The 24,511-nt window shown below is 40.7% G+C and overlaps 1 protein-coding gene across 1 annotated transcript in view; it reads left to right on the top strand.

Annotated features, from left to right (window-relative positions):
• Positions 1-24,511, top strand: part of shank2a (SH3 and multiple ankyrin repeat domains 2a) — a gene marked incomplete at its 5' end in the record, with an annotated part of 55,319 nt that overhangs the window by 12,396 nt on the left and 18,412 nt on the right. The window contains 11 exons of the mRNA XM_084409534.1: positions 64-141; positions 860-1,024; positions 1,996-2,222; positions 2,754-2,895; positions 8,013-8,079; positions 9,312-9,362; positions 18,937-19,835; positions 19,897-20,023; positions 21,053-21,335; positions 22,924-23,056; positions 23,141-23,254. Of these exons, the coding sequence (XP_084265660.1) occupies positions 64-141; positions 860-1,024; positions 1,996-2,222; positions 2,754-2,895; positions 8,013-8,079; positions 9,312-9,362; positions 18,937-19,835; positions 19,897-20,023; positions 21,053-21,335; positions 22,924-23,056; positions 23,141-23,254 (2,286 nt within the window). The remainder of the gene's footprint in view (positions 1-63; positions 142-859; positions 1,025-1,995; positions 2,223-2,753; positions 2,896-8,012; positions 8,080-9,311; positions 9,363-18,936; positions 19,836-19,896; positions 20,024-21,052; positions 21,336-22,923; positions 23,057-23,140; positions 23,255-24,511) is intronic.

Below are 24,511 nucleotides of genomic sequence, written 5' to 3'. Positions count from 1 at the left end.
TCAGAAATATCAGCTGTAGAGACGTGATGTTGTTAGAGATTGAGAATGTGTTTATGACTGCAGGAGAAGTGCACGCATGTGCTGCTGGTCAGAGGAGCCGACAAGGAGGTGAAGAACCACAACAGCCAGAGTCCGTTTCAGGTACCGTCCTCATTCCCAGCTTCAACTTCCACTACTGTTTAACTGCTGTTGTTGTGGAAGCTGGTTTACACCATGGAATAAAAAAATCTAAAAAGTAAATTCTGAATTGTGAGATATAAACTCATACTGTGGCGGAAATCAGCGTCTGCTTGAAGTGTACTCACTTTTTACTGTAAAGCATCACTGTATATTTTAGATTTACACATTAAAGAGGTATGCATTATTATTTATATCACTGAATTCTATTTTATATTATATATGGATTAAGAATGGCAGCGTTCCCTTTCAGGGAAACTCATGCTGTTCTTCCACCCCGAGCAAGAGCCCAATGTTAGAATTGTCTAGTTCTGAGGATCTAGACATTCTTGTCATCGAGGCAGGGAAAATCAAGGACTCGTCCCCTGCATATGAGGAGCTGCTGGAGGTTGTGACTTGAGCAGTGGCCAAATAAAACATTGAGTGGCCAGCAGAAAAAGAAACTGGATGAGCACATCCTGCAGTCCAGAGCACAGACTCCACGTCTGCCTTTCTTTCCCGATCTCTACACTGAGGTGTCGAGATTGTGGAGAAAGCTGTTCTCGTCCTGTCTTTCCAACCCCAACTTTTCATAATTATGCATCCATTGTGGGCTTGAAAGAGAACAGCTACGGGATGATGCCATGGGTTGAAGAAACACTGGCATCTTATCTCTCACCTGATGTTGAATCATCCCTTACAGCCCCCATGCTGCCCACCAAACCCAAAATATATGGTGGCGGGGCGGCCAGGTGCTTGCCTGCACACATTGGCCATCATGCAGGCATACCAGGCCAACCTCGGGCAACAGACCTGTCATCTTTGGCTAAACCTCACGGGCATCAAGGAGAAGAGCAAATCTTTCCTGGTTGGTGTTCACCTTCTGGCCTCTTCGGCGATGGCGTAAACTCTGTCGTCGAGAGATCTCAGGAGGCAAAGGGCCAGTCGACAGCCTTTAAGAGGTTTATTCCCCACCGCTCTAAATCTTTTGGCGCTGCGGCCAGGGAGCCTCCTCATCACTGCAGCCGGAGAAGGACAGTGTTGCCTCTCGAACTCCGTCGAGATTCCACCCTGAGACAGTGGAGTTGATTTGGAAGAAGTTCGGCCAGGCGGAAGTAGATCAGTTTGGCTCTTGGGTGGCAGTGGCTCAGTGGTTCATGTAGATTGTCTACAAACCGGAAGGTTGGTGGTTCCATCCCCGGTTCCACCTGACCAAGTGTCGAGGTGTCCATGAGCAAGACACCTAACCCCAGCTGCTCCCGACGAGCTGGATGGCGCTGTGCATGGCTGACACCACCATCGGTGTATGAATGGGTGAATGTGAGGCAATATATAAAGCGCTTTGGTGGCCATGGGTCTGTTGAAAGCGCTATATAAATGCAGTTCATTTACCATTTTACCATTTAAAAGAACACTCACTGTCATACACTTTGGTTCTCACTGGATGCTATGGTACAGACGTGGCCGAGGCTGCACCTATACACATTTCCCCCGATCGCTCTGCTCCCGGGAGTTCTAGAGAGGGTTCACTTGGATGGGGTCAGTCTACTCTTGGTAGCCCTGTTCTAGCCGACCCGAGTCTAGTTTTCAGACATCATGGCGCTCTTAGCAGGCCCTCCATGGGAGATGCCCATCAGAAGGGACCTCCTGTCTCAAGCGGGGGGCTTGATGCACACCCCCGGCCGGAGCTTTGAAAGCTGTGGGTCTGGCCCCTGAGGGGGACAAGCTCTTAGGCACTGGTCTCTCAGCCGAGGTTGCTGAGACGATCCTAAACTCCAGAGCTCCCTCCACGAGGAAACTACATGCCTTAAAGTGGAATGTGTTCACTTTATGGTGCAGAGAACGCAAGTTGGACTCAGTGAACTGCCCAGTGGCTTCAGTGCTGGAGATCCTGCAAGAACTCGTCTTTCCCTGTCCACACTTAAGGTTTACGTGGTGGCCATAGCTGGTGGTGGGCCCTTGGGGAGACAGCATCTGATTATTCGTTTCCTTCGTGGTGCTCGGAGGATGAGGCCTGTCGTCCTAGCCAGGGTTCCTGTTTGGGGCCTGGCTGTGGTTCTGGAAGGGTTATCCCTGGCACCCTTCGAACACATTGACAGGGTGTCGGAAAAGTTACCTTTAAGATGGCTTTCCTGCTAGCTATTACGTCCCTCAAGAGAGTTGGGGACCTACAGGCTCTCTCTGTTTCTCCCTCCTGTCTCGAGTTTGCTCCTGGGAAGGTCAAAGCCATTCTCCACCCTAGGCTGAGCTACAGGCCCATGGTGCCAACTAATTCAATTCATTTGACATTTATTTGTATAGCACTTTTCACAATACTCATCATTTCAAAGCAGCTTTACAGAAAGTGCATGAGTCCATATTACAATTTAGAGTGTTCTGTTATCAGGGGTAACTGTCTAAGTTAAGTATTTCAGAAACGTACATATACAAAGTTACAGTTAGCTAAAAATATATTAATTTAAACAATGTTGTAATTTAATGCAGAAACAATGAGCTCATTGAAGTAATGAATACTTGTTTGTTAACAAATGATTATGACATTTAGAAAATATAACATTGGTGCATGTTGATTCAGAGTTTGCGCCATCTCTTCATAGGTGTTGGGCATCTGAAGTGGCACCTAACCCATCTAATGTGGCACACGCTGTGGTCTTGCAGGCCTTTCATCCTCCACCTCATGTGTCGGCAGACCAGGAGAAGCTTCATTTACTATGCCCTGTACGGCTTCTAGAGGCCTACGTGCGAAGGTCCTCTCAATGGAGGAATTTGGACCTGCTATTTGTGTGCTTTGGGTCACTTTAGTAGTTAGTTTAAATTTAGTTTAGTTCCCCCTCCTCAAAGCAAACATTTAGCAGATGGATTGCTGAGGTAATTTCTACAGCTTATGAGGTGTGCAGTTTGCCTTCGTAAGGGCTCATTCAACTAGAGCAATGGCATCCTCTAAGACCCTATAATCGGGAGTCTCCCTACAGGAGGTCTGTGATGCTGCTGGCTGGGCCTACCCACTATGGAGTTAATATTGTGCCATAATTAAACAAACAAATCCAGCATTTTGCAAACAAACTCGATCTGCTTTGCAAAGGAAAACTCGACTCGCAAACAAACAGAAAGCAATGTGCAAGTACAAAGGTCAATTTGAGCAAAAATGCAGTGGAGTAACACATATGCATTGTGTTTTGCAAATATAAATGAGCCTAAATAATATTTAACAAATAAATACAAACCATCCTACAAATTGCATGTAACCTTTGTACAAATACCAAATCTAGTGCATACAAATGCATATCTCTCTGTTATGATTGTGAGACACTTGGCTTTATATGAGATCTCTCGGCTCACTTTTCTCACAAATGCGTCCAGGCAGATTTTCTCACAAATGCAGTTGAGCAACTTCCTCATCTAAAACAGTAGATGGCGCTAAGCTAGAGGATTAATTTAGCGCTAGTCTCCCGGGAGAAGCACTGATTTGAAACTTGCCTTTGCCAGAGCTGAGGAAAATGACCGGTGAACAGGTGTTTCTGTCTTACTTTATCTATAATTAACCTTTTTGAGGTGTTTTCTTTTGCAAAATGTTTATTACATATCTAGACAGATTAGCACTCTCTCTAGGATAGGGGAATCTATAAGCTGAAGGCTCTGCCATTATATGTTGCTTTTTTACATTTTTACATTTACTGAATGAGTCTATTTCTTTCGTTCTCCATAAATTAATGAGAACATTTCATTTAATTGAAAGGAGGGTCCCACTTAGTTGGAATTCAATCAGCTTAACTGTTAATGTAATACAATAATTAATGAACAAAACAAACAATATACAATTGTTTCTTAACTTGCCTGTGACGTATGCAGTGCCCAAATTATTATTTTGGACAGACAAATGAAACCCTCCTTTCAATTAAATGAAATGTTCTCATTAATTTATGGAGATAGATTCGTCCAGTGTAGACATAATCACTCATTTAGTCATTTCGCATGCGTCCGATGTAGAATAAAAAAAAAAAAAAAGCAACAAATGATGGCAGAGCTTTCAGCTTATAGATTCCCCTATCCTAGAGAGAGTGAATTGCTACTAAGTGCTAATGTGGATTTCTGTCTAGATATGCAATAAACATTTTACAAAAGAAAACCTTAGGTTAATTATAGATAAAGTAAGCCAGAAACTCACCTGTTCTCCTCAGCTCTGCCAAAGGCAAGTTTCAAATCAGTGCTTCTCCCGGGAGACTAGTGCTAAATTAATCCTCTAGCTTAGCGCCATCTACTGTTTTAGACGAGGAAGTTGCTCAACTGCATTTGTGAGAAAATCGAGCCGAGAGATCACATGAAAAGCCAAGTGTCTCACAATCATAACACACAGATATGCATTTGTATGCACTAGATTTGGTGTTTGTAGGATGGTTTGTATTTATTTGTGAAATATTATTTAGGCTCATTTATTTATATTTGTAAAACACAATACATATTTGCAGGGCCGCGGGAAGTGGGGGTGCTGGGGGTGCTGCAGCACCCCCTGTTTTCACAGAATTGTAAATGCAACGCATATGTTTGTTCATTAAAATTAATGAATTTTTTGCATTTAGTCATTTATTTGTAATAAACACTTTAAGTGGGCTGTTTAAAATTTGTTATTTATATGTTAAATTATCTTTTTTAAAACATAAGCGCAGAGTGTTATGTAATATTGTGTGTGTGTGTGTGTGTGTGTGTGTGTGTGTGTGTGTGTGTGTGTGTGTGTGTGTGTGTGTGTGTGTGTGTGTGTGTGTGTGTGTGTGTGTGTCGAAAGAATTTGTCCGCAGCTGCTCAAAAAAAAAAAAAAAACCCAGTCAAAAACCCCACTGTCAGTGTTTTGTAAGGAACAGGCAAATATGTATAATATAGCAGGAGACATTTTAATTGTTTACTAATAAAACAGTTATTTTAAATGTCAGTGTCGGCTAGACAGATGAAGTTCGACGACTCGCGATCTTCGCAGCGCCAGAGAGAAATGCACATTTCATACGAATTACATAAGCAGCGCAGTCTGTTTTCTTTCGTTTTGAATTGTTCTGCTTAAAAGTAGACATTTCAAGCTATCTATATGTCTCAGGTCTGTGAGGCAATAGGCAACCTTATAGGCCTACGCTGAGTTTCGGTTCATTTATGAGACGAGCTCCAGGTTCGCCAGCGCCTCCGTGTCCTGATTATCTATTTTCTAATAGCCTATATTTACTTCTTATTTATTAAATCCAGACAATTGGTTGATGAAACATCGATTAAAATTAAGATACAATTAATACAAAACAAAATTAAATTTAAAGACAGGCTTTGTGCTTTCTGTTTGAGGTCTCTGTGAAAGTTTTAAAGCAGTCTTTTAGTGCCGCTTTAGAGCGCTGACGTCCGTAGCGGAGAACTGTCTGTAACATTTTTTGTGAAATAATTTTTTTTTTAAATGCGACTTAGTCCAGTGTGACTTAGGCTATATATGTTTTTTTCTTCCTCGTGGCGCATTTTTTGACTGATATGCGACTCCGGAGCGACTTATAAAATAGGCTACGGTAAGTTATTTCTTCTTTTTGTGCAAATGTCCCATAAAGTCCCATCCTTTAAGGATTAATTTATGTCCCGTTGACTGGTCCATTGCATTACGAATAATAGCAGAATGAATAAAGTCAAAAATGTGATGTGCAGTCAGGTGGTTTGAGTGTGTATGGGCGTTTTTTGATGAGTTTTATAGTCTTGATATTGTTTCTTATTCAAAAGTGGTGCCCCCCCCCCCAAAAAAAATTTGCACCCCCAACCAAAAACCTCTTCCTTGTTATATAAATATTGCCCTGCATATTTGTTACTCCACTGCATTTTCACTCAAATTGACCCTTGTACTTGCATGTTGCTTTCTGTTTGTTTGATTGTTTGTTTAATTATGGCACAATATTAACTCCATAACCCACACACATTTATAAACATTTTTTAGCTTGGATCTTCCCTCTATGCCAGGTTCTCGAGTTCTTTCATCCTGAGCTGTGCCTGGACAAGCTTTACACCAGGACAGGCACTAATCAGTGTGGTGCAGTGGGTATTTCGGTTTCACTGCACCTATCGGTAGCATTGCACCTACACTGACTAACTCACATTAGAGTGCTAGTAGAGTATTAGTAGACTGGTAGGGTTCGGGTTAGAGTAAGTTGACATGTAGTTGCAAAGTTACTTATAGTCAGTAGAAAGTTGGGGGACCATCACAATAAATCAAGGGTTACATTCATAACCTGAGATGGTTTCTGATACATGGATTTGTATGTCAATATTGTGACCACATTATATAATACTTGTCACAGATATTTGCATATCTATGGCACGAGATCATGACTGTCTGCCATGCTCTTTACATGTAAAAGTCACATTACATACAGGATTTCTAATGCACAAAACTCTCCCGTTGACTTGATTGAATGATTGTTTAGGCTTAGCTTTTCAACTGATATCTGCCTTTTGGATGTTAAAATTAGGTTTAGGTTGCGAAATGCATTGATCTGATTCCGCAAGATGCAGCAGATAGTTTCTTCCATTAAGTGACGTAAAAGATTATCGTAAAAGAAAAAATGTAGGGCGGGGCTTGGCTCTGTGCATCAGTTGTTGATTGGATGTTGAGATGTGGGTGTGACTCAAAAATGGAGGAGGATCTGAATGGGAGCTTTCAGGGGTGGGGTTTAAATGATATCATCATAAGGTTTTAATACTGAATTGCGATTGGGATTTTTCTATGTATGATGTGGCATTTACATTTACAAAGAAGACTAAAACCTGTACCCTAGTGTCCTTCTGCATCATTCATTTCCATTGCTCTGAGTGAACAGAATCAGTCTGAATGAGAGAGTATTCAAGAGTACATAAGGCAGTGTGTGTGTAAACATGTTCTGATGTGTTGACATAGATCAAGAGGTCAAGTCTGAGGATTTTAGGTCCTCAGTGTGTGTGTGTGTGTGTGTGTGTGTTTTACAGTAGTTTGTGGATGAACTGTGATTAAAGGCTACAGATGGTGAGGTACAAATCTCCAGTTAGAAGTCCTCTTAGGATTACAGATCGAGCACGCATGTGCAGAGTCGCTCACACAAGCATGTCAGACGCTTCAGAAGAAGCAACTGAGAAGAATGAAAATAATCACCTCAAGAAAGAGATTCACTGTTAAATCCTCAGATTTCACCATTGGATGTGTTTCCTCCTGTGTTTCCTCCATTGATTGCCTCAGTTTAGATGCACTCTCTAGTATGGTGTGGAATATTTCACTCTATTTTACTATTGACGTTGCGATTTATTCTGTTTTGTAACAGATGAAGTGCCATTTCTAGCATCATAAAAAATTGTATAAAAAAAAAAAAACATTTTTCTCTTGCTTAGCATTTATGTCTTTTCTTCTATTAAAAATAAAAACAATACATTTACTTGATAAGCAAAAAGATTTAAGATAATAAGTCTTGTTTTCCACAGAAAAAATCATCAAAATGAAGTGAGTTTGTGCCTAAAACCAGAACAAACATCTGCCAGCGGAGACTGAATATAGACTGAATTCAAAAGGGAAACAAGATTATTTTTCTGACCCCGTTGGCAGATATTTGTTCTTGTTTTAAGCACAAACTCACTTCATTTTTTTATATCTTCAGTCATGATGCTTCTCCAGTAAAATGTATCTTGGTTTAAGAATGTTTAGATATTTGTGCTGGAAAACAAGACAGAAACACTGAGGAAGAACATCATTTTCTGCAGTTTGGACTCACATATGAACATAGTCTCAAACATGCGTGACTTCAGGGCAGATTCAGCTGTGATTTCAGATACTTTAACTTTATGAAGTGAATCACAGCAGCTTCTCCTCGCTTGTGTTGCAGGTGGCAATAATCTCTGGGAACTTCGAGCTGGCAGAGCTCATTAAGAAGCACAGAGAGAGTGATGTAGGTAAGTGCAGCGATTGCATCTCATCTACTGCAACAGGCCGTATCAAACGCTCTAGACATCAGTGTGTATGTGCTGTGGCAAAGCATGTCTTAATGTGAAAGAAACGACTGGACTAATCCCAGAACCACAGGATTAAGAGCGATGACCAGCCGAAGCTGCACGAAGATGTTCTCCTCTGCAACTGCTCTGTGGATGATGAACACGGACATGCAGGTCTGGAGATGGCCGATGCCTAAACATGTAAACTGCACGTCCGTACCGAAAACACAGTGTGCATTTCTTCATGAAATGTGATTCAGTTCAAGGTTCTTTATTTGAATCGATGGCTCCATGAAGAATCCTTTACATCCACAGAACCACTAAAGTCCCTTTAGATTAATAAAATGCTCGACATACTAAGAAAAATATATATATTTTATGGTATCGCTCCAAAAACCTTCATTGTATGTTTCTCTCTGTTTCTGCCCACTATTGTTTTTTAGGTCACACTTTACAACAAGGTTCCATTTGTTGACATTAGTTTATTAGTTAACATGAACTAACTGTGATCAATATGTTGAAAGCTTTTGTTAATCTTAGTTAATGTTAATTTCAGCATTTACTAACACAATAATACTAATACTAATCTGTTAACATTAATATTTAATGGACCTGAGCTGAAATAAACTAACAGTTGTGTTTATATTAATACACACTGTATCAAATGTATTGTTAATGTATTAACGTTCACTAATGGGACCTTGCTGTAAAGTGTCAGCGTTTTATATGTATATCTGTAATATCGCAGGCTGGACTCTATTATAAAGAGGGCTGATCTTTTCCAAAGGAGTAAAAACACAAACAAACAAAAAACAAGCAATACTGCCCTACATGTTACTTGACTTAAAGAGTATTGTGTTTTTAAGTCAAAGCAAAAAAAAAACAAAAAAAAATTTTGAGTGACAGCTGGATTATACCGGAGCCGTTCACATAAATAAATCAATCAAAAGGAACAGGAATAAATATCTGAGGAGGCATAATCCGTGATTGTTTCCCGGAGCGGCACACAGCTGTCCTGCAGACTAAATGAAAAAAGCCGCAAGTGGCACCAGATTCAGCATCAGCTGAGGGATTATGAGCTCTTCATCCTCATCATCTTCATCATCTTCAGCTTCACGGCCCGCGCTCGACCCGCGTGGACCCGCCGCCTGCGATGGGACTCTGTGATGGGACTGTGTGATGGGACTGTGTAGACACTGGGAAGCTGTTGGCCATGGGTTCTGCCTGCTGCACCGCGGAGAGAGGTGTGTGTGTGTGTGTGTGTGTGTGTGTGTGTGTGTTACCATACTTTCCTCCTGGTGTTTGTGTCTGGAAATCTTCCTTCTGCTGTAAGAGAATGATCTGCAGTTTTGCTGCGATGACACATTTACAGTAAGATCAAATTTAATCAGTTGCTTTCTATAGTTTCCTCTCCAACATGCACTAAAGCAAAGGAAACACTAATGACTGACGGCCAGAGAGCTGTTTTTGCCTCTTGTTTGTTGTTGTTTGGCAGAAAGATGATTGAGTGTAATAAAGCCTGAGTCTGTGCACAGTTCGCTCAGAGATCATCGACCGTACAGCAGCTCTGACAGGGCATCACAGTACAGGCAGACTGAAGATATAATGTAATACAGCCATAAAAAGTTTATGGTAACACTTTACTGTAAGGAACCATTAGTTAATGCATTAACTATTAACAGTGTTCAATGCATTTGTTACAGTATTTATTAAATGGTTAATATATATGCAACTGGTCATGCATTTTATCTCAGGCCATTTAAATAATATTAGTAGACTTTAGTAAAGTAATGGATTACTCTTTGTCTATAATGTAATCAGTTACTTCTGATGTAATTACATTAAATACTGTCTAGACTATAGAACAATTCTATGTAAAACAATAGTGGATTTAACATCAATATTTAATGTCTAATGTTTAAATGTATGTTTTTAATGTAACATTCTCCCTTTTAATACTTTGGTCAGTTTGAGAATAAATTATTTATCATAAATAATCCAGTGTAATACAGTAATCTAATTACACTTTTGAAGATGTACTTAGAAGATAGTGATTCATAGTTTTTTTTAGAGTAACTTTAGAGTAACTGGTAAATGTTGAAAATAATATTAAATGCTAAGAAGTCATTTTCCTTGTTAGTTAACCACTGTGCAAGTGGAGCCTTATTTAAAGTGTTACCAAGATTGTGTGTGTGTGTGTGTGTGTGTGATGTGCTGAAATCATCATGGTAGTTTTGATTGGTTATGACAATGTCCGAGTCTGACATATACTGCATGCTTCACTGTTAGTGTTGATGTCTGATCCGAACACTTCCAGAGTGTTTATGCAACGCGAGACATGAAAACACACGTGACGCTCCTGTAGCTTCTCTGGACGAGCTAGTGAAATCACTTCAGCTTTCTAACAACATTCACTTTTCAATATTGTTCTTCTCCCAGAACACCTTCAAAACAAGACAATGTTCATTTCTCTGTGACTGTTTCCAACAAAACCATTTTCAAATGATTATTGGCAAAAGGTGAAATACAGTATTGCTGTCACACCCCACTGAGACCCTGCTCTTCTGTCTGAGATGTCGTCTGTGGAAAGACACGTCTCCTCTCTTATATAATATAAGATGTTTTAGCTCTGTTCACTGTGGCTCAGGCTTCCCTTCAGTCAGTGTAAGCTTGGCCAGAGGATTTTCATTGATTCCAGTTCTGATCCCGTGTTCTTGAGAAAACACTGATTGCTCCAGCCATTGCGTAACGCACAGATTTCCCTCAGAGTCCTGCTGTCTGCTGCTCCGTGAGAACGGATTGAAGCACTGAAGCTTGTGTTCGCAGCTGTTCGTCTGATTGAGCTTTATGGTCAGTTCAGTCCACGTGTCCTTTCTCTGGTTCCCTGTTCGCTATCGGCATCTTTTAGGCTATAACATACTAGAAGAAGAGTCAAATGATGCTTTCAGAAAGAATCAGACTCTTAATGTCACGTGTAATGTGTGTATGTGTCTAGAGAATGACGTTGGTTCTGTTTAGGGTCGTTATAAATTAATCAGTAATACCTGACGTGTGTTTAGACAATGAAGTTCATCTTTAACAGCAGTTGCCTTTCTTAACATTAACATTTAAAATAGTTAATGCATTAGTTACCATGAACTACAATCAACATTAATATTAATAAGGATTACGCAAAGGCTGCAAGTGTGTATTATTGTTAGTTCAACTAATGCTAATTTGAACAAATATTGTAAAGTGTTTGGCAAACAGACTTGAAGTAATCCTTGAAGTGTTAATACATAAAGACAAAAGATTCCATTCAGATGAAAAAAAATCATTAAACTCTCTGCCTATGCAGACAATATTAGCATTATAATGATAAAACCATAGGATGTTTGAGAGTTGAAGAATGCTCTGATCTTCATCATCAAATAAACTCCAGTGAGTTGTGGATTATTGTTAAATGAACCACTTTAGCTGAACTCCCAGAAAATAGGGAAGAAAATACCCAAGAATTCATCATCAAAAACAAAAAACAAAAAGGAAACTATAAAATGAAGACCGGGCAGGATTTAGGAGAGAATGCGCATGAAGAGCCTGAATGGAAGTGGTTCAGCTCTCATATAGAGGAATCCTGATAGACAATAATCTGGTCACACTTTATATTGGGTGACCTTGACAGTTTACTTATGTGCGTGCATGTTGGTGCATTACCATTGCATTACCATTACTACATTTTACACTGTCAATACCACTAACCATAACCCAGCTATGGTCTCTAACCACTTTAATCCTAACCTTAAACATACCTCAAACTCATCAGCATTAATATTCCAGAACAATATGTAGCCTAATAGATACACAGTGAATCCATATAGTGTTTTAATGTTAGTGCATGCTATAACCCTAACCCTTAAGAAATATGTCTGTAATAGATCTGCAAAAGATATCTGTGGAGTTGTTCTGGTCAGCACAGTAATGAGTAAAAGCTGCTGCACTGTAAAATTAAATGGTGATTCTAACTAACACTTTTTAGTTAACTTTACTTAATGTCTTACCTTAATTTAAAAAATCTAGTACTCTGTACTATTCACATACTATGGCGTTTTTACTCAGAAAATTAAAGTTAAGATTGATTGGTTTGAGTACCATTTTGTCAAGCAAAAAAAAAAAAAAAAAACACTTTTCACTAATTCCCTCCACTTCTGCAGTTATCTTTCTCTGTTTGCATTCACTGATTTCCCAGTTATTTTAAAGCAGAACTTGGTAACTTTTTTAACTTAATAAAACTGTCTAGAAATCATTTGGATGGTTAAACAACCTGTTCTGGTGATATTGGTGACTTTCCCCGCTCCCCCCAGCGTTCCCAGGCGGAAAACCAACCTTGCAACTTGGGGACTACCGTCCCGGCAAGATAGAATTTGGAAGTCTCGTGAGAAGCGAGAACGAGAACGAGCGCGAAACACAAATTGCTTTACGGCAATTCGACATAAACACACACGCATGTATGATGTATTACCAGATTACCCACCTCGGTAGACATAGCTCCACACGATACAGTTGGCTTGCTCCGATCAAAACAAACGCACATGAGCAGCGGTAGAGAGGGGGAGGAGGCCGCCGCAAGTGAGTTTTTTTTACGTCCGTGTTGTGAAATATACGCCCCACAGCTGTAGGGGGAGCTCGTGGGGAAAACATGCGACAACAAAAGGGAAAATCAGCGAAGAAGTGACTAGAGTTCGCTAGAGTTGCCGAGTTCTGCTTTAAATATTCAGTTGTCAATACAATTTGAGAGAACATCACATAAGATGACTTCATACATTAATGTTGATTTTCCTGAAATGTTTTTTTGTTGGAACTCACCATTATGGTGATCAGTATTCCCTTTGGTTGGTCACATGGAACTTCATTTATATTATTGTAATTCTCTTCCTAATGATGCAGCGATGCAACAAGAAATCACAGTTATTTGATTTTAAAGGAAGAGAAGTAATATGGTTGAACTTTTTTGGTTTTCATGTTTTTATTGACTGTCAGCATTTAATTCAATGTTTAGGTTTGAGAGAACTTTAGGTGGTTTAAGGTTTCAAGCATTGTTCATTGTTCATCCCAATTATTATAATAGAAATAAATCCAAATATGGTTAAAATGTGTCTACATTGTAGCACAGTTCGCAGGACAAGCTGAAATAAAGATGAATCTCTTGTGTTGTTAATTTGTAAGTTGCTTTATATAAAAGCATCTGCTGAATGAATAATGTAAATGTAGTAGACATTGTGAAAGGTTGTATAAAGAAGAGATTATTGATTTTAACGTGCCAGTTACAGCCTAATTAATTATTTAAATTCATGTGTTATTTTTTTATGTGAAGGTGATGATCAGGGAAGTTTTATTTTTGATTTGTGGAATATTCAGGTTTTTTTTCTCTATTTAAATGGAAATGTATTTTTAAACATTTGTCAAGTCAAGTCAAGTCAAGTATATTTGTATAGCGCTTTTCACAATACAGATTGTATCAAAGCAGCTTCACAGTATTAAATTAAAATAATACAACAAGGTTTGTTTCTAGTGGAATTTATTGATAAAATCAAATTAGATATCCCCAGAATATCCCCAACTGAGCAAGCCAAAGGCAACAGTGGCAAGGAACCGAAAAACTCCATCAAGTGACCTAATAGTGTCCTAAAACTCCATCAGGTGACCCAATGGAGAAAAAAAAAAAAAAACCTTGGGAGAACCCAGGCTCAGTCGGGGGCCAGTTCTCCTCTGGCGTTTATTAACTAGAGGCCGGATTGTAATTTGAACTGTAAGATTAAAAATATTATATGAATGCCTGGCTGAAGAGATGCGACTTTAATCTAGTTTTAAACTGGGAGAGCGAGTCTGAGAAACGAACACTATCATGAAGGCTATTCCAGAGTTTTGGAGCTAAATGTGAAAATGCTCTCCCTCCTTTGGTGGTTCTGGATATCCTAGGTATGACCAAAAGCCTTGAATTTAGTGATCTTAAAGAGCGCGATGGATTATAGGGCGATAGAAGATCCGTTAAATAGACTGGAGCTAAGCCGTTTAGGGCTTTATAAGTCAGTAGCAATACCTTGTAATTAATACGGAACTTTATAGGTAACCAATGCAGTGATGATAAAATCTGTGTTATATGATCATATTTTCTTGATCTAGTAAGAACTCTAGCGGCGGCATTCTGGACTAACTGTAGCTTGTTAATTGAGGATGCAGGACAACCGGCTAATAAAGCATTACAGTAATCTAGTCTCGAGGTCATGAATGCATGAACTAACTTTTCTGCATCAGAAACTGATAGCATATTACGTAGCTTAGCAATGTTTCTAAGGTGGAAAAAGGCGGTTTTTGTAACATATGAAATATGATTTTTGAAAGACAGGTTGCAATCGAGTATAACACCCAGGTCTTTTACTGTAGAGGATAAAGTAACAGGACATCCTACTATATTAAAGTTGTATTGCGAGAGGTTTTGTGGGCGGTTTTTTGAACCGATAAGTAGTACCTCTGTTTTGTCTGGATTTAATAAAAGAAAATTACATGTCATCCAATCTTTTATATCTTTAACACACTCTGTCAATTTGGATAATTTAGCGTTTTCATCCGGCCGTGATGAAATATATATTTGAGTGTCATCAGCATAACAATGGAAACTAATTCCATGTTTCCTTATAATATTTCCAAGTGGCATCATATATACTGAGAATAATAGAGGGCCTAACACAGATCCCTGCGGCACTCCATAGTTTACTGGAGTTATGATCGATTTTTCTCCATTTAAATAGACGAAATGGTAGCGGTCAGATAAGTATGATCTAAACCAGCTTAATGCTTGTCCTTGAACACCAGTATAATTTTGTAGTCGATCTAAGAGTATTGTGTGATCTATAGTATCGAACGCAGCACTAAGATCAAGTAAAACTAGTATTGAGATACAGCCTTGGTCAGAAGCTAAAAGTAAATCATTTGTGATTTTAACGAGCGCAGTTTCAGTGCTATGGTGCGGCCTGAACCCAGACTGAAACTTCTCATAGATATCATTTTCTTGCAAGAAAGAACACAATTGAGCGGACACCACTTTTTCTAATATTTTAGACATAAATGGAAGATTTGAAATGGGTCTATAATTTGCTAGGTTATTATGATCTAATTGTGGTTTCTTAATGAGAGGTTTTATAACTGCCAGTTTAAATGTTCTTGGAACATGACCTAAAGATAAAGACGAGTTAATAATATTAAGGAGAGGCTCTTCCACTACAGGTAACACTCCTTTCAGTAGTTTAGTTGGTATAGGATCTAATAAACATGTTGTTGTTTTAGAGGAAGTGATAAGTTTATTTAACTCTATTTGTTCTATAGTTGTAAAGCACTGTAATTGTTCTTGCGGGGTGATAATTGAGGCTGAATTATAAGGCGCAACTGAAGATTGAACGTTTACAATTGTGGTTCTGATGCTTTCTTTCTCAGTGAAGAACTTCATAAAATCATTACTACTAAACTGTAACGGGATATTTTGTTCGGGTGATGTCTGTTTATTTGTTAGTCTAGCCACGGTGTTAAATAAAAACCTTGGATTATTTTGGTTATTTTCTATTAGTTTGCGGAGGTGCTCAGCCCTGGCTGCTTTTAGGGCCTTTTTATAACGTGACATACTGTCTTTCCACGCGATTCTAAAGACCTCTAAATTAGTTTGTTTCCATTTACGCTCTAAAATACGGGTTTCTCTCTTTAGAACATGCGTAGTATTGTTGTACCACGGTGCTTTAATTTTCTCTCTGACCTTTTTTAATCTAATTTTTTTAATCTAATAGGTGCAACAACATCCAATGTTCTAGAGAGAATAGTGCTCATAGTGCTAGTTAGTTCTTCTAGTTCATCTGTTTGTTTGGGTTCAGGCAGCAGCTGAGACAGATCAGATAAGCAATTTGAGAAATTATCTATGGTGGATGGAAGGATTGTTCTGCCTGGTTGATAACGCGGCGCCGCATGACATATTACAGCAGTACGTAATATGCAAGTTACCATGTAATGGTCAGTGACTTCATCACTTTGCGGTATAATATCTATATCGGTTGGATCGGTTCCATGTGATATAATTAAATCGAGTGTATGATTAAGACGATGAGTTGGTCCGGTGACGTTTTGCTTGACCCCAAATGAATTTAATAAATCGGTAAACGCAGCCCCTAACGCATCATTTGGATTATCTACGTGTATGTTAAAATCTCCAACAATTAATGCTTTATCGACATTGACTAATAGGTCTGAGAGAAAATCTGCAAACTCTTTTAGGAAATCAGCGTAAGGCCCAGGCGGTCTATATACAGTAGCCAAGGCTAGAGATAATAGGGATGTTTTTCTATCATCTAAGAGCGTAACATTTAGTACAAGTACTTCAAACGAAATAAACTTATAACCCGCTTTCTGAGTAACATTGAGAATATCTCTATAAATTGTCGCAACACCACCGCCGCGACCAATCAGACGGGGCTCATGCTTATAGGAGTATCCAGGAGGAGCAGACTCATTTAGACCGAAATAATCATTTGGTTTAAGCCAGGTTTCAGTTAGGCAAAGTACATCGAAGCTATTATCTGTGACTATTTCATTTACAATAACTGCCTTAGGTGTGAGTGATCTAATGTTTAGAAGACCTAGCTTTAGAAATTGTTTTTGTTTACTAATAGCAACATTTTCTGTTTTAATAACAATTAGATTTTTCCTAGATCCTGCAGTAGATTTGTTATTTGATCTCACTAAACGAGGAATAGACACGGTTTCTATGCAATATTCTACACTAGTATTTATATCAGTTAAATTGGTGCAGCAGAGACTATGATTTGGACTTTTGGTTACTAGTCAAAAGGTATTTAACATTTTGGAGATGTTATCCGACAGAAGATCTGCTCCGAATCTGCTTGGGTGTAAGCCATCGGCACGGAAAAGCCTAGGACGCTCCCAAAACAGATTCCAATTATTTACAAAGAGCAGTTTCTGCTCATTGCACCATGACATTAACCATTCATTTAGCGCAAATAATCTGCTAAACTTTTCATGTCCTAGTCGGTACGTGGGAAGCGGTCCTGACACTATGATCGTTGTTTCAGGCGATGTGCTGCGTACCGTATCGATCAGATTCCTGAAGTCTTTCTTCAGAATCTCCGTCTGGTGCATCCTGATGTCGTTCACTCCCGCGTGCAGGACAACAGTTCCGACGCGCTCGTCACCGTTCAGAATCTCGGGAACGTGAGTAGCGATTTCAGAAACACGAGCACCAGGAAAGCAGTGACTGTGCACCTTACTTTTACCTAACGTTGCGCGTACGTGCCGAATGATGGAATCGCCGATGATCACAGCATCGCGTTCTGTTTCGCGAAGAGGGGAGAAGCGGTTTTGTGTGGATAACTCGAAAACCGGGAGGGTCGGAGAGAGTCTTGGTCTAGACCTGACTCGCGTCTTCCGCTGCGGAACCACCCAGGCTTCGTGGTGGCGTGTTGGAGCCGGAGTGAACGAGACCATGGCTGATCGCGACCTCGGCGCTCGGGACCTATGTTGAGAAACGCACGGAGTAGACGAAGTCGGAGTCAGCGGGTTAGTAACGTTAATCTCTGATTTGTGTGCATCGGCGCGTGATGTTTCAAGAGCTAACCGCCGGTCTATCAGCTCGGCTTGTCTCAATAAAAGGTCGTGGATCTGTTTCTCAACAGCTTCCAGCTCAGACTGCAGTGCGTGCAGCTCAAATGTGTCCTCACCTGCACCAAAAGGTAGACTACTTACATCTGATATATTCGCCATTTTAACAGATGGACAGTTTGTATGAATTAAAAGTCTTTGTGGTTTTAATCGATTTATTAAAGAAGACCTTAAAAGTCAAAGTCTATCTCTAGTGACTGCATTTCAATGGCTCAAGCCTCGGATGTTAAAACTTTTCAAGCTTTTGAATTAGCAACAGATTTTTGAGATGTATGCATAAGAAATAGTGTTTTAAGGACACACACCTGAAAAATGGTTTTACTCCGGACCGTCAAATTATAGCAGAAGAACAGCCTCGGATGTGTCCGTCTGCTAATTTTTCAAATTAAACGTTTGATCAGGGATTCAATTTACTAGAAACTGAACAGATTCAGAAACTCTCTCGCTATCCAAACACATCAGTATCCTCAGGCAATCACACACTGATGTCAGGGTTAGTTAGCATTAGTTTCAGTTCATTATCACTTTGTATTTAAGTTCTTCCTTGCCTTCAGTTCATTGTCCGGTATTTCTTGTGTATAGCATGTTGTTTCATAGTTGTCTGAGTTTATGCTGTTTTAATACAATACAATAATCTACTTCATCATTGGACTAAGACGTTATGACAGAATAGCAGACATGACAAGAAGAAAATGTTTTTTGCAGCCCGTAAAAATCTCTGTATCTTGGAGTTCTGTACTTTAGTCAACTGGCTGCAAGATCCAACTCTGATGAGACAATCAAGTCTATTTATTGGTTGTGGGTGAACTAGTACAGCCACCTTGACTTACCAGACATGTGAACAGGAACCTGGAAAGAGGCGATCCTCCGCTGTCTGCAGTGCTTTACCCACAGCTGATGGATGCATTGAATACCTCTGCAGATCCCGAGAGCTCGGATCCTGGGGCCTGAGCCAGTGCTGATGCCCACAATGGAACCAGAGCTTGAAGCCTGGAGCTGAATGTCGCCTCCCAGTCTGACCAGGTGTGTGTGCCGACTCCTACATCTGAGCCGAAGAGAAATCGAGAGGAGTTTGAGGACAATGACAGCCTTCCTCCACTGATTCTGGGACCGTCGTCCTCACAGCTCCACCCGGCTCCTCGTCCATCCGGCTTCACCTTGGCTCCTCCTTGGGATCGTCGTCCTCACGGCTCCATCCGGCTCCTCGTCCCTCCGGCTCCACCTGGGACCGTCGTCCTCACGGATTCACCAGGCTCCTCGTCTCTCCGGCTCCACCTTGGCTCCACCTAGGACTGTCGTCCTCACGGCTTCACCAGGCTCCTCGTCCCTCCGGCTCCACCTTGGCTCCACCTAGGACCGTCGTCCTCATAGCTCTACCAGGCTCCTCGTCCCTCCGGCTCGACCTAGGAACGTCGTCCTCACGGCTCCACCAGGCTTCTCGTCCCTCCGGCTTCACCTTGGCTCCACCTGGGACTGTCGTCCTCACAGCTTCACCAGGCTCCCTCGTCCATCCTGTTCCACCTTGGCTCCTCGGGATCGTCGTTCTCATGGCTCCTCGTCCCTCCAGCCTCACCTTGGCTCCACCAGGCTCCTCGTCCCTCCGGATCCATCTTGTCTCCACCTGGGACCGTCATCCTCACGGCTCAACCAGGCTCCTCGTCCCTCCGGCTTCACCTTGGCTCCACCTCGGACCGTTGTCCTCACGGCTCAACCAGGCTCCCTCGTCCATCCTGTTCCACCTTGGCTCCTCGGGATCGTCGTTCTCATGGCTCCTCGTCCCTCCAGCTTCACCTTGGCTCCACCAGGCTCCTCGTCCCTCCGGATCCATCTTGTCTCCACCTGGGACCGTCATCCTCACGGCTCAACCAGGCTCCTCGTCCCTCCGGCTCCATCTTGTCTCCACCTGGGACCGTCGTCCTCACGGCTCAACCAGGCTCCTCGTCCCTCCGGCTTCACCTTGGCTCCACCTCGGACCGTTGTCCTCACGGCTGCACCAGGCTCCTCGTCCCTCCGGCTCCACCTTGGTCAGACGTCGCTCTGCCTGTGCAATGGACTTCTAGGCCTTTCGCTGTGCTTCGTCCTCAGTCGCCTCAGTCTTCCGGTACCCTGGCTCATCACAGTGCCGAGGTCTCCGGATCCTACAGTGTCGTCCGGTCCTGTCATCGGCTCAGCTTCGCCTGGGTCTCCAGATCTCTAGGCTCTATCGCTGACAGTAGGGCAGATAACTCCACCGTGGAAAAATGTGTGACATTTTCTATGAAGCCTGTATTTATACTGCATTATAAGGGTATTCTTAAGGTATTATAATGCATGCAATAATCATTTCAAGTAACAAGTTACAGTATAATACATTATAATATCCTAACTTTTAAGAGTATAATGATTTATAACACGGATTATGTCCACTTGTACTACCGTTTAAAATTTTGGGGCCAGTAAGATTTAAAAAAAAAGAAATTAAGACTTTTATTCAGCATTAAATTGATCTAAAGTGACGTTTTCAATGTTACAAAAAATATATATATTTCAAATAAATGCTGTTCTTTTGATCTTTCTATTCATCCTGGCAAATTAAATGTATGACGGTTTCCACAGAAATCCGAAGCAGCACAACTGTTTTCAACACTGATAATAATCAGAAATGTTTCTTGAGCAGCAAATAATCATGTTAGAAGATCATCATATTAGATTAGATTTTGAAGGATCATGTGACACTGAAGACTGGAGTAATGATGCTGAAAATTCAGCTTTGATCACAGGAATATATTACACTTTACCATATATTCACATCAGTGATATATTGTAAATTCACATCAGTGATATATTGTAATAATATTTGACTGTTTTAGCTGTAGTTTAATCAAATAAAGGCAACCTTGGTGAGCAGAAGAGACTCTTTCAAAACATAAACAAATATTACCGACCCCAAACTTTTGAGCACTAGTGTAAGTTATAATGTATTATAGTTCCCATAGATGTAATGTGTTGCAAGTCTGATATCTTGACATTGTTTATATAAAATCTGCACAGTGCTAAATCTTACGAGGGAAGGTGGTTAATTTTTTATCATGTATTTTCAAATGCGAGCAGTTTAATAACCCTTTACATCTGAAACCAGCTCAGTTCCATCCGCCTGATTCTTGCTAGTGTTTCTTCATCCTTCCCCTTCATAGTTCATTCTTAAACTGATCTTTTGTCCTAATATCCACACTATCTTTTGTCCTGTGTGTGTGTGTCTCAGTGCCGTTCTCCGAGGCCTCGTCCTTCTCCAGACAGCGGCTCCTGCAGAAGAACCGGAGTCTGTCAGTGTCTCGGCTGCTTCTGCGCTCCAACAGTGACAACAGTCTGCCGGCGCGAGCCGTGAGTCCCGAGCAACGGGCCGCTCTCAGTCTGTCCCCGACGAAGATGCTGAGAGACCCGAGCGCTCGCGTGAAGATGGTGACGGGTCGCAGTGGCAGGACCGTCCCGAGCAGCCGCTCCCTGTCCGTCAGCCTGGAGGACGAACACAGCACTCAACTCAAGTGGTAGGCCAGACTGAAACAAACACAAGCATAAAGCTTCCCATCATATACATATGGCTGTCTATTAGGAGTGTAACGATATCCTCATGTCCCGATTCGATACATATCACGATACTGAACTCATGATACAATATTATTGCGATACTCCAAGACATGTGGTAAAAGTTTGACAAAAATGTTACTATTGATTAAAATGCTAAATTTGGTATTACTTTGTGTGTGTAAATGAATAGGCTTTTTAAACCCAGAGCACAGGACAATAGAGACGCCAGAATAACAATATTCATGATTCTGAAGCTGAAAATACAGAATTATTGTAGATGAATATGCTTGCACTCTTTCACTGACTAGATATATTTAAAATAATGTAGGACTCTTTATACTGTAACATCAGACATCTGGCATTATCAGGACACACAGATATTCCCCCATTGCATTATTATACATTATATTCAACATTATATATAGTAGTTTAATGTAGTACTGACACTAAAACTCGCATTTTTTCTCACACAGTAATTTTCATTTTGGGTGAACTATCCACAATACATGTTGTCACTATCCATGATACATCTTGTTGTATTTTTGTATTGCGATATATTGTTACACCCCTACTGTCTATAAATAATCACGACTAACACGTTCAGTTTTAGTTTACCAAGGAAATAAAACTAAGTAATCAGCCTTTGCTTAATTATTATAAGGGTGAATTTATGCAACAGTTCTTTCAAGATGACCAACCTAACCCAGTGCATTTTTTGACATAATTTTATGTGAATATGTTCGTTCAAGTGCAAGAAGACGTGAAACAGAACTCATTTCGGTATTCCCACACAGTTCCCTTTCGCTTCTTCTTGCGCTTGAATATTTAAATAGGCAAGGCTTAAACTTCCGTGACGATGCTTCTCGCCTCCTGTCCCGAGCGTTGTTCACATTTGTTCACGTTCATGATCTCACATCATTGCATTCAAGGTCTGAAATGAACAGCCGCCAAATGCGGGTAAATTCAGCAGTGACGGGTAACGCTGTCAAATCACGAGCCAATTTGGCGTGTTACTTATTGTTTACTCACTTTGCCGAGGAAGTTCAAGTAAGCCAAATCTGCACAGGTGTAGCACAAATACTCGTGAGTCATCATGATATATTAAATACAGCGTATTGCACAGAATCTACGCATATCTGGCTTACTTGAACACACACGTCACTACACAACAAATAACAGCGCGCTTCTTCATTTGTATTGAAGCAATAGCGAAGATTTAAAAAATTTTGTTAACAGAAAAGACATTATTTTCCAACATCCTAATTTTTTTTTACGTTCTTTGTACTTTATTGATCTGTCCACCTAAAATAGATTTATATGTATATATATATATATATATATAAGCTGTGACGTAGTCAATCTGGTTTATTTAATTATTTATTTGGCTAGTAGACGTTCTGAATGGCCGGTAACTTAAACATTTGGTAGCCAAATTGGCCAGTGAGTGAAAGTTAATTTCAAACCCTGATTGCATTGTTAGAATTCATAAAAAAAGCACTTTTACCAAATGTAAAGCTGTTTCCTCTCTGTATGTTTGTGCTCCTGCAGTGCCAATGGCAGAGCGTGTGTCCAGAGCGGCAGGAGGAAGATGTACAGCGCCGTTCCCGGCCGGCGGTTTGTGGCGGTTCGCTCATACCAACCTCAAGCTGGCGGAGAGATCAACCTCCACAAGAACGAGCGGGTCAGAGGTCAGTGCGGGGTCAGAGGTCACCGCTGGAGTCTGGATTCTGCTTCGCTCCTCACTTCGCGTCTCTCTTGTGTGCAGTTCTCAGTGTTGGTGAAGGAGGATTCTGGGAAGGCAACTGTCGAGGTCAGGTGGGCTGGTTCCCTGCCCGGTGTTTGGAAGAGGTTCCTGTCAAACCTGACAAAGAGAGACCCAGTAAGTCTGTGTTGAGAAGGACCATCATACAGTGTTTCCATCAGGATGAATCGCTTCTGCCGTTTTATTCCTCATCTGTAAAGTTGAAAGCATTTGCTAAATGGATAGGTGTACATTATGACTCTCTGTAAGTTTAAAGAGGCACTATTACCCCCCTTCTTACAGAGTCTTGATGTTGTTTCTCTACTAGAGCAGGTTTTCCTGCTTGAATGTTGATTATTCTCCTCATATTCTCCATTGTTGCGGCTCCTCTCTTCCCAGTCTGTCAGTAACGCTCTGTTTACTTCCTGTCTCTATGAAGCCCCTCCTTCTGAAAAGCACACTGTGCTGTGATTGGTCGGCTGGAGCAGTGCGTTGTGATTGGTCGAGCGCTTCGAGTGTGTTTGGGAAATGTCCCGCCCCTTACCATAACCACCAGTTTAACACACTACTAACTAACTCAATCAGGCCCCGCCCCTTTATTCTGCGTATGAATTATTATAATGAGGAATATTGCTGCTCTTGATCATGGCATGAATTTGAAATGTTTTAGCAGTCCATCTCAAGTGGGACTAAATTGTACTTCAATTTTGTTTACGTACTGAAATCAATTTCTTTGTAATAGAAAAGCAGCCCAATGTGTACTAAACTAGTATCTGCCACTATTTCCACTAAGTATAAATATCATCTAAGTAACACTTAGTACAAAAACCATATTAACTATTTTTGTGGTTATACAAATGATAGTCAATATGCCCAAAAAACATGGTTTTACTATGATAAATATAAAATAAATAATAAATGTGGTTTGTTCTCCAGAGAGCCGGATGGAGAGGACCGATAGGAAGAGGCTGTTCAGACACTTTACCGTCGGTTCCTATGACAGCGCTGACAAGTAAGGACCTGATTGAAAGCATGCAGTGCTTCTTCTTGAAGGACCTTTAGGACATGTTCTGTGCTGTTCAGTTTCTGTCCATATTTCAACATCAAATTATGTTCCTCTTCAATAACTCAACAAAGGCTTTACGTTCTGAAGCTTCGGTTTCTCACAGATGAGACTTAAACTAGTTCCAGACTTTTAACTGTTTTAACTGAAAGCATTTCTTAAAATATGTCTGTCATTGTTTTGTCTCAAGATTCACTCCAGTATTGTTTATAAAAAGCTACTTAAAGGTGGTATCAGTGATTTCAGGCCCAAAAATATTTTTATCACATTCATCTAATCTTTCCTAACGATCCGCTAGCTGCCCGTCACCAACCACTCAAAACCAAAACAAA

The sequence above is a fragment of the Rutilus rutilus genome (assembly GCF_951802725.1).
Source record: "Rutilus rutilus genome assembly, chromosome: 5".
Lineage (NCBI taxonomy): Eukaryota > Metazoa > Chordata > Actinopteri > Cypriniformes > Leuciscidae > Rutilus > Rutilus rutilus.
The sequence above is the reverse complement of the archived record's forward strand: the minus strand, read 5'-3'. Positions and strand labels throughout refer to the sequence as shown.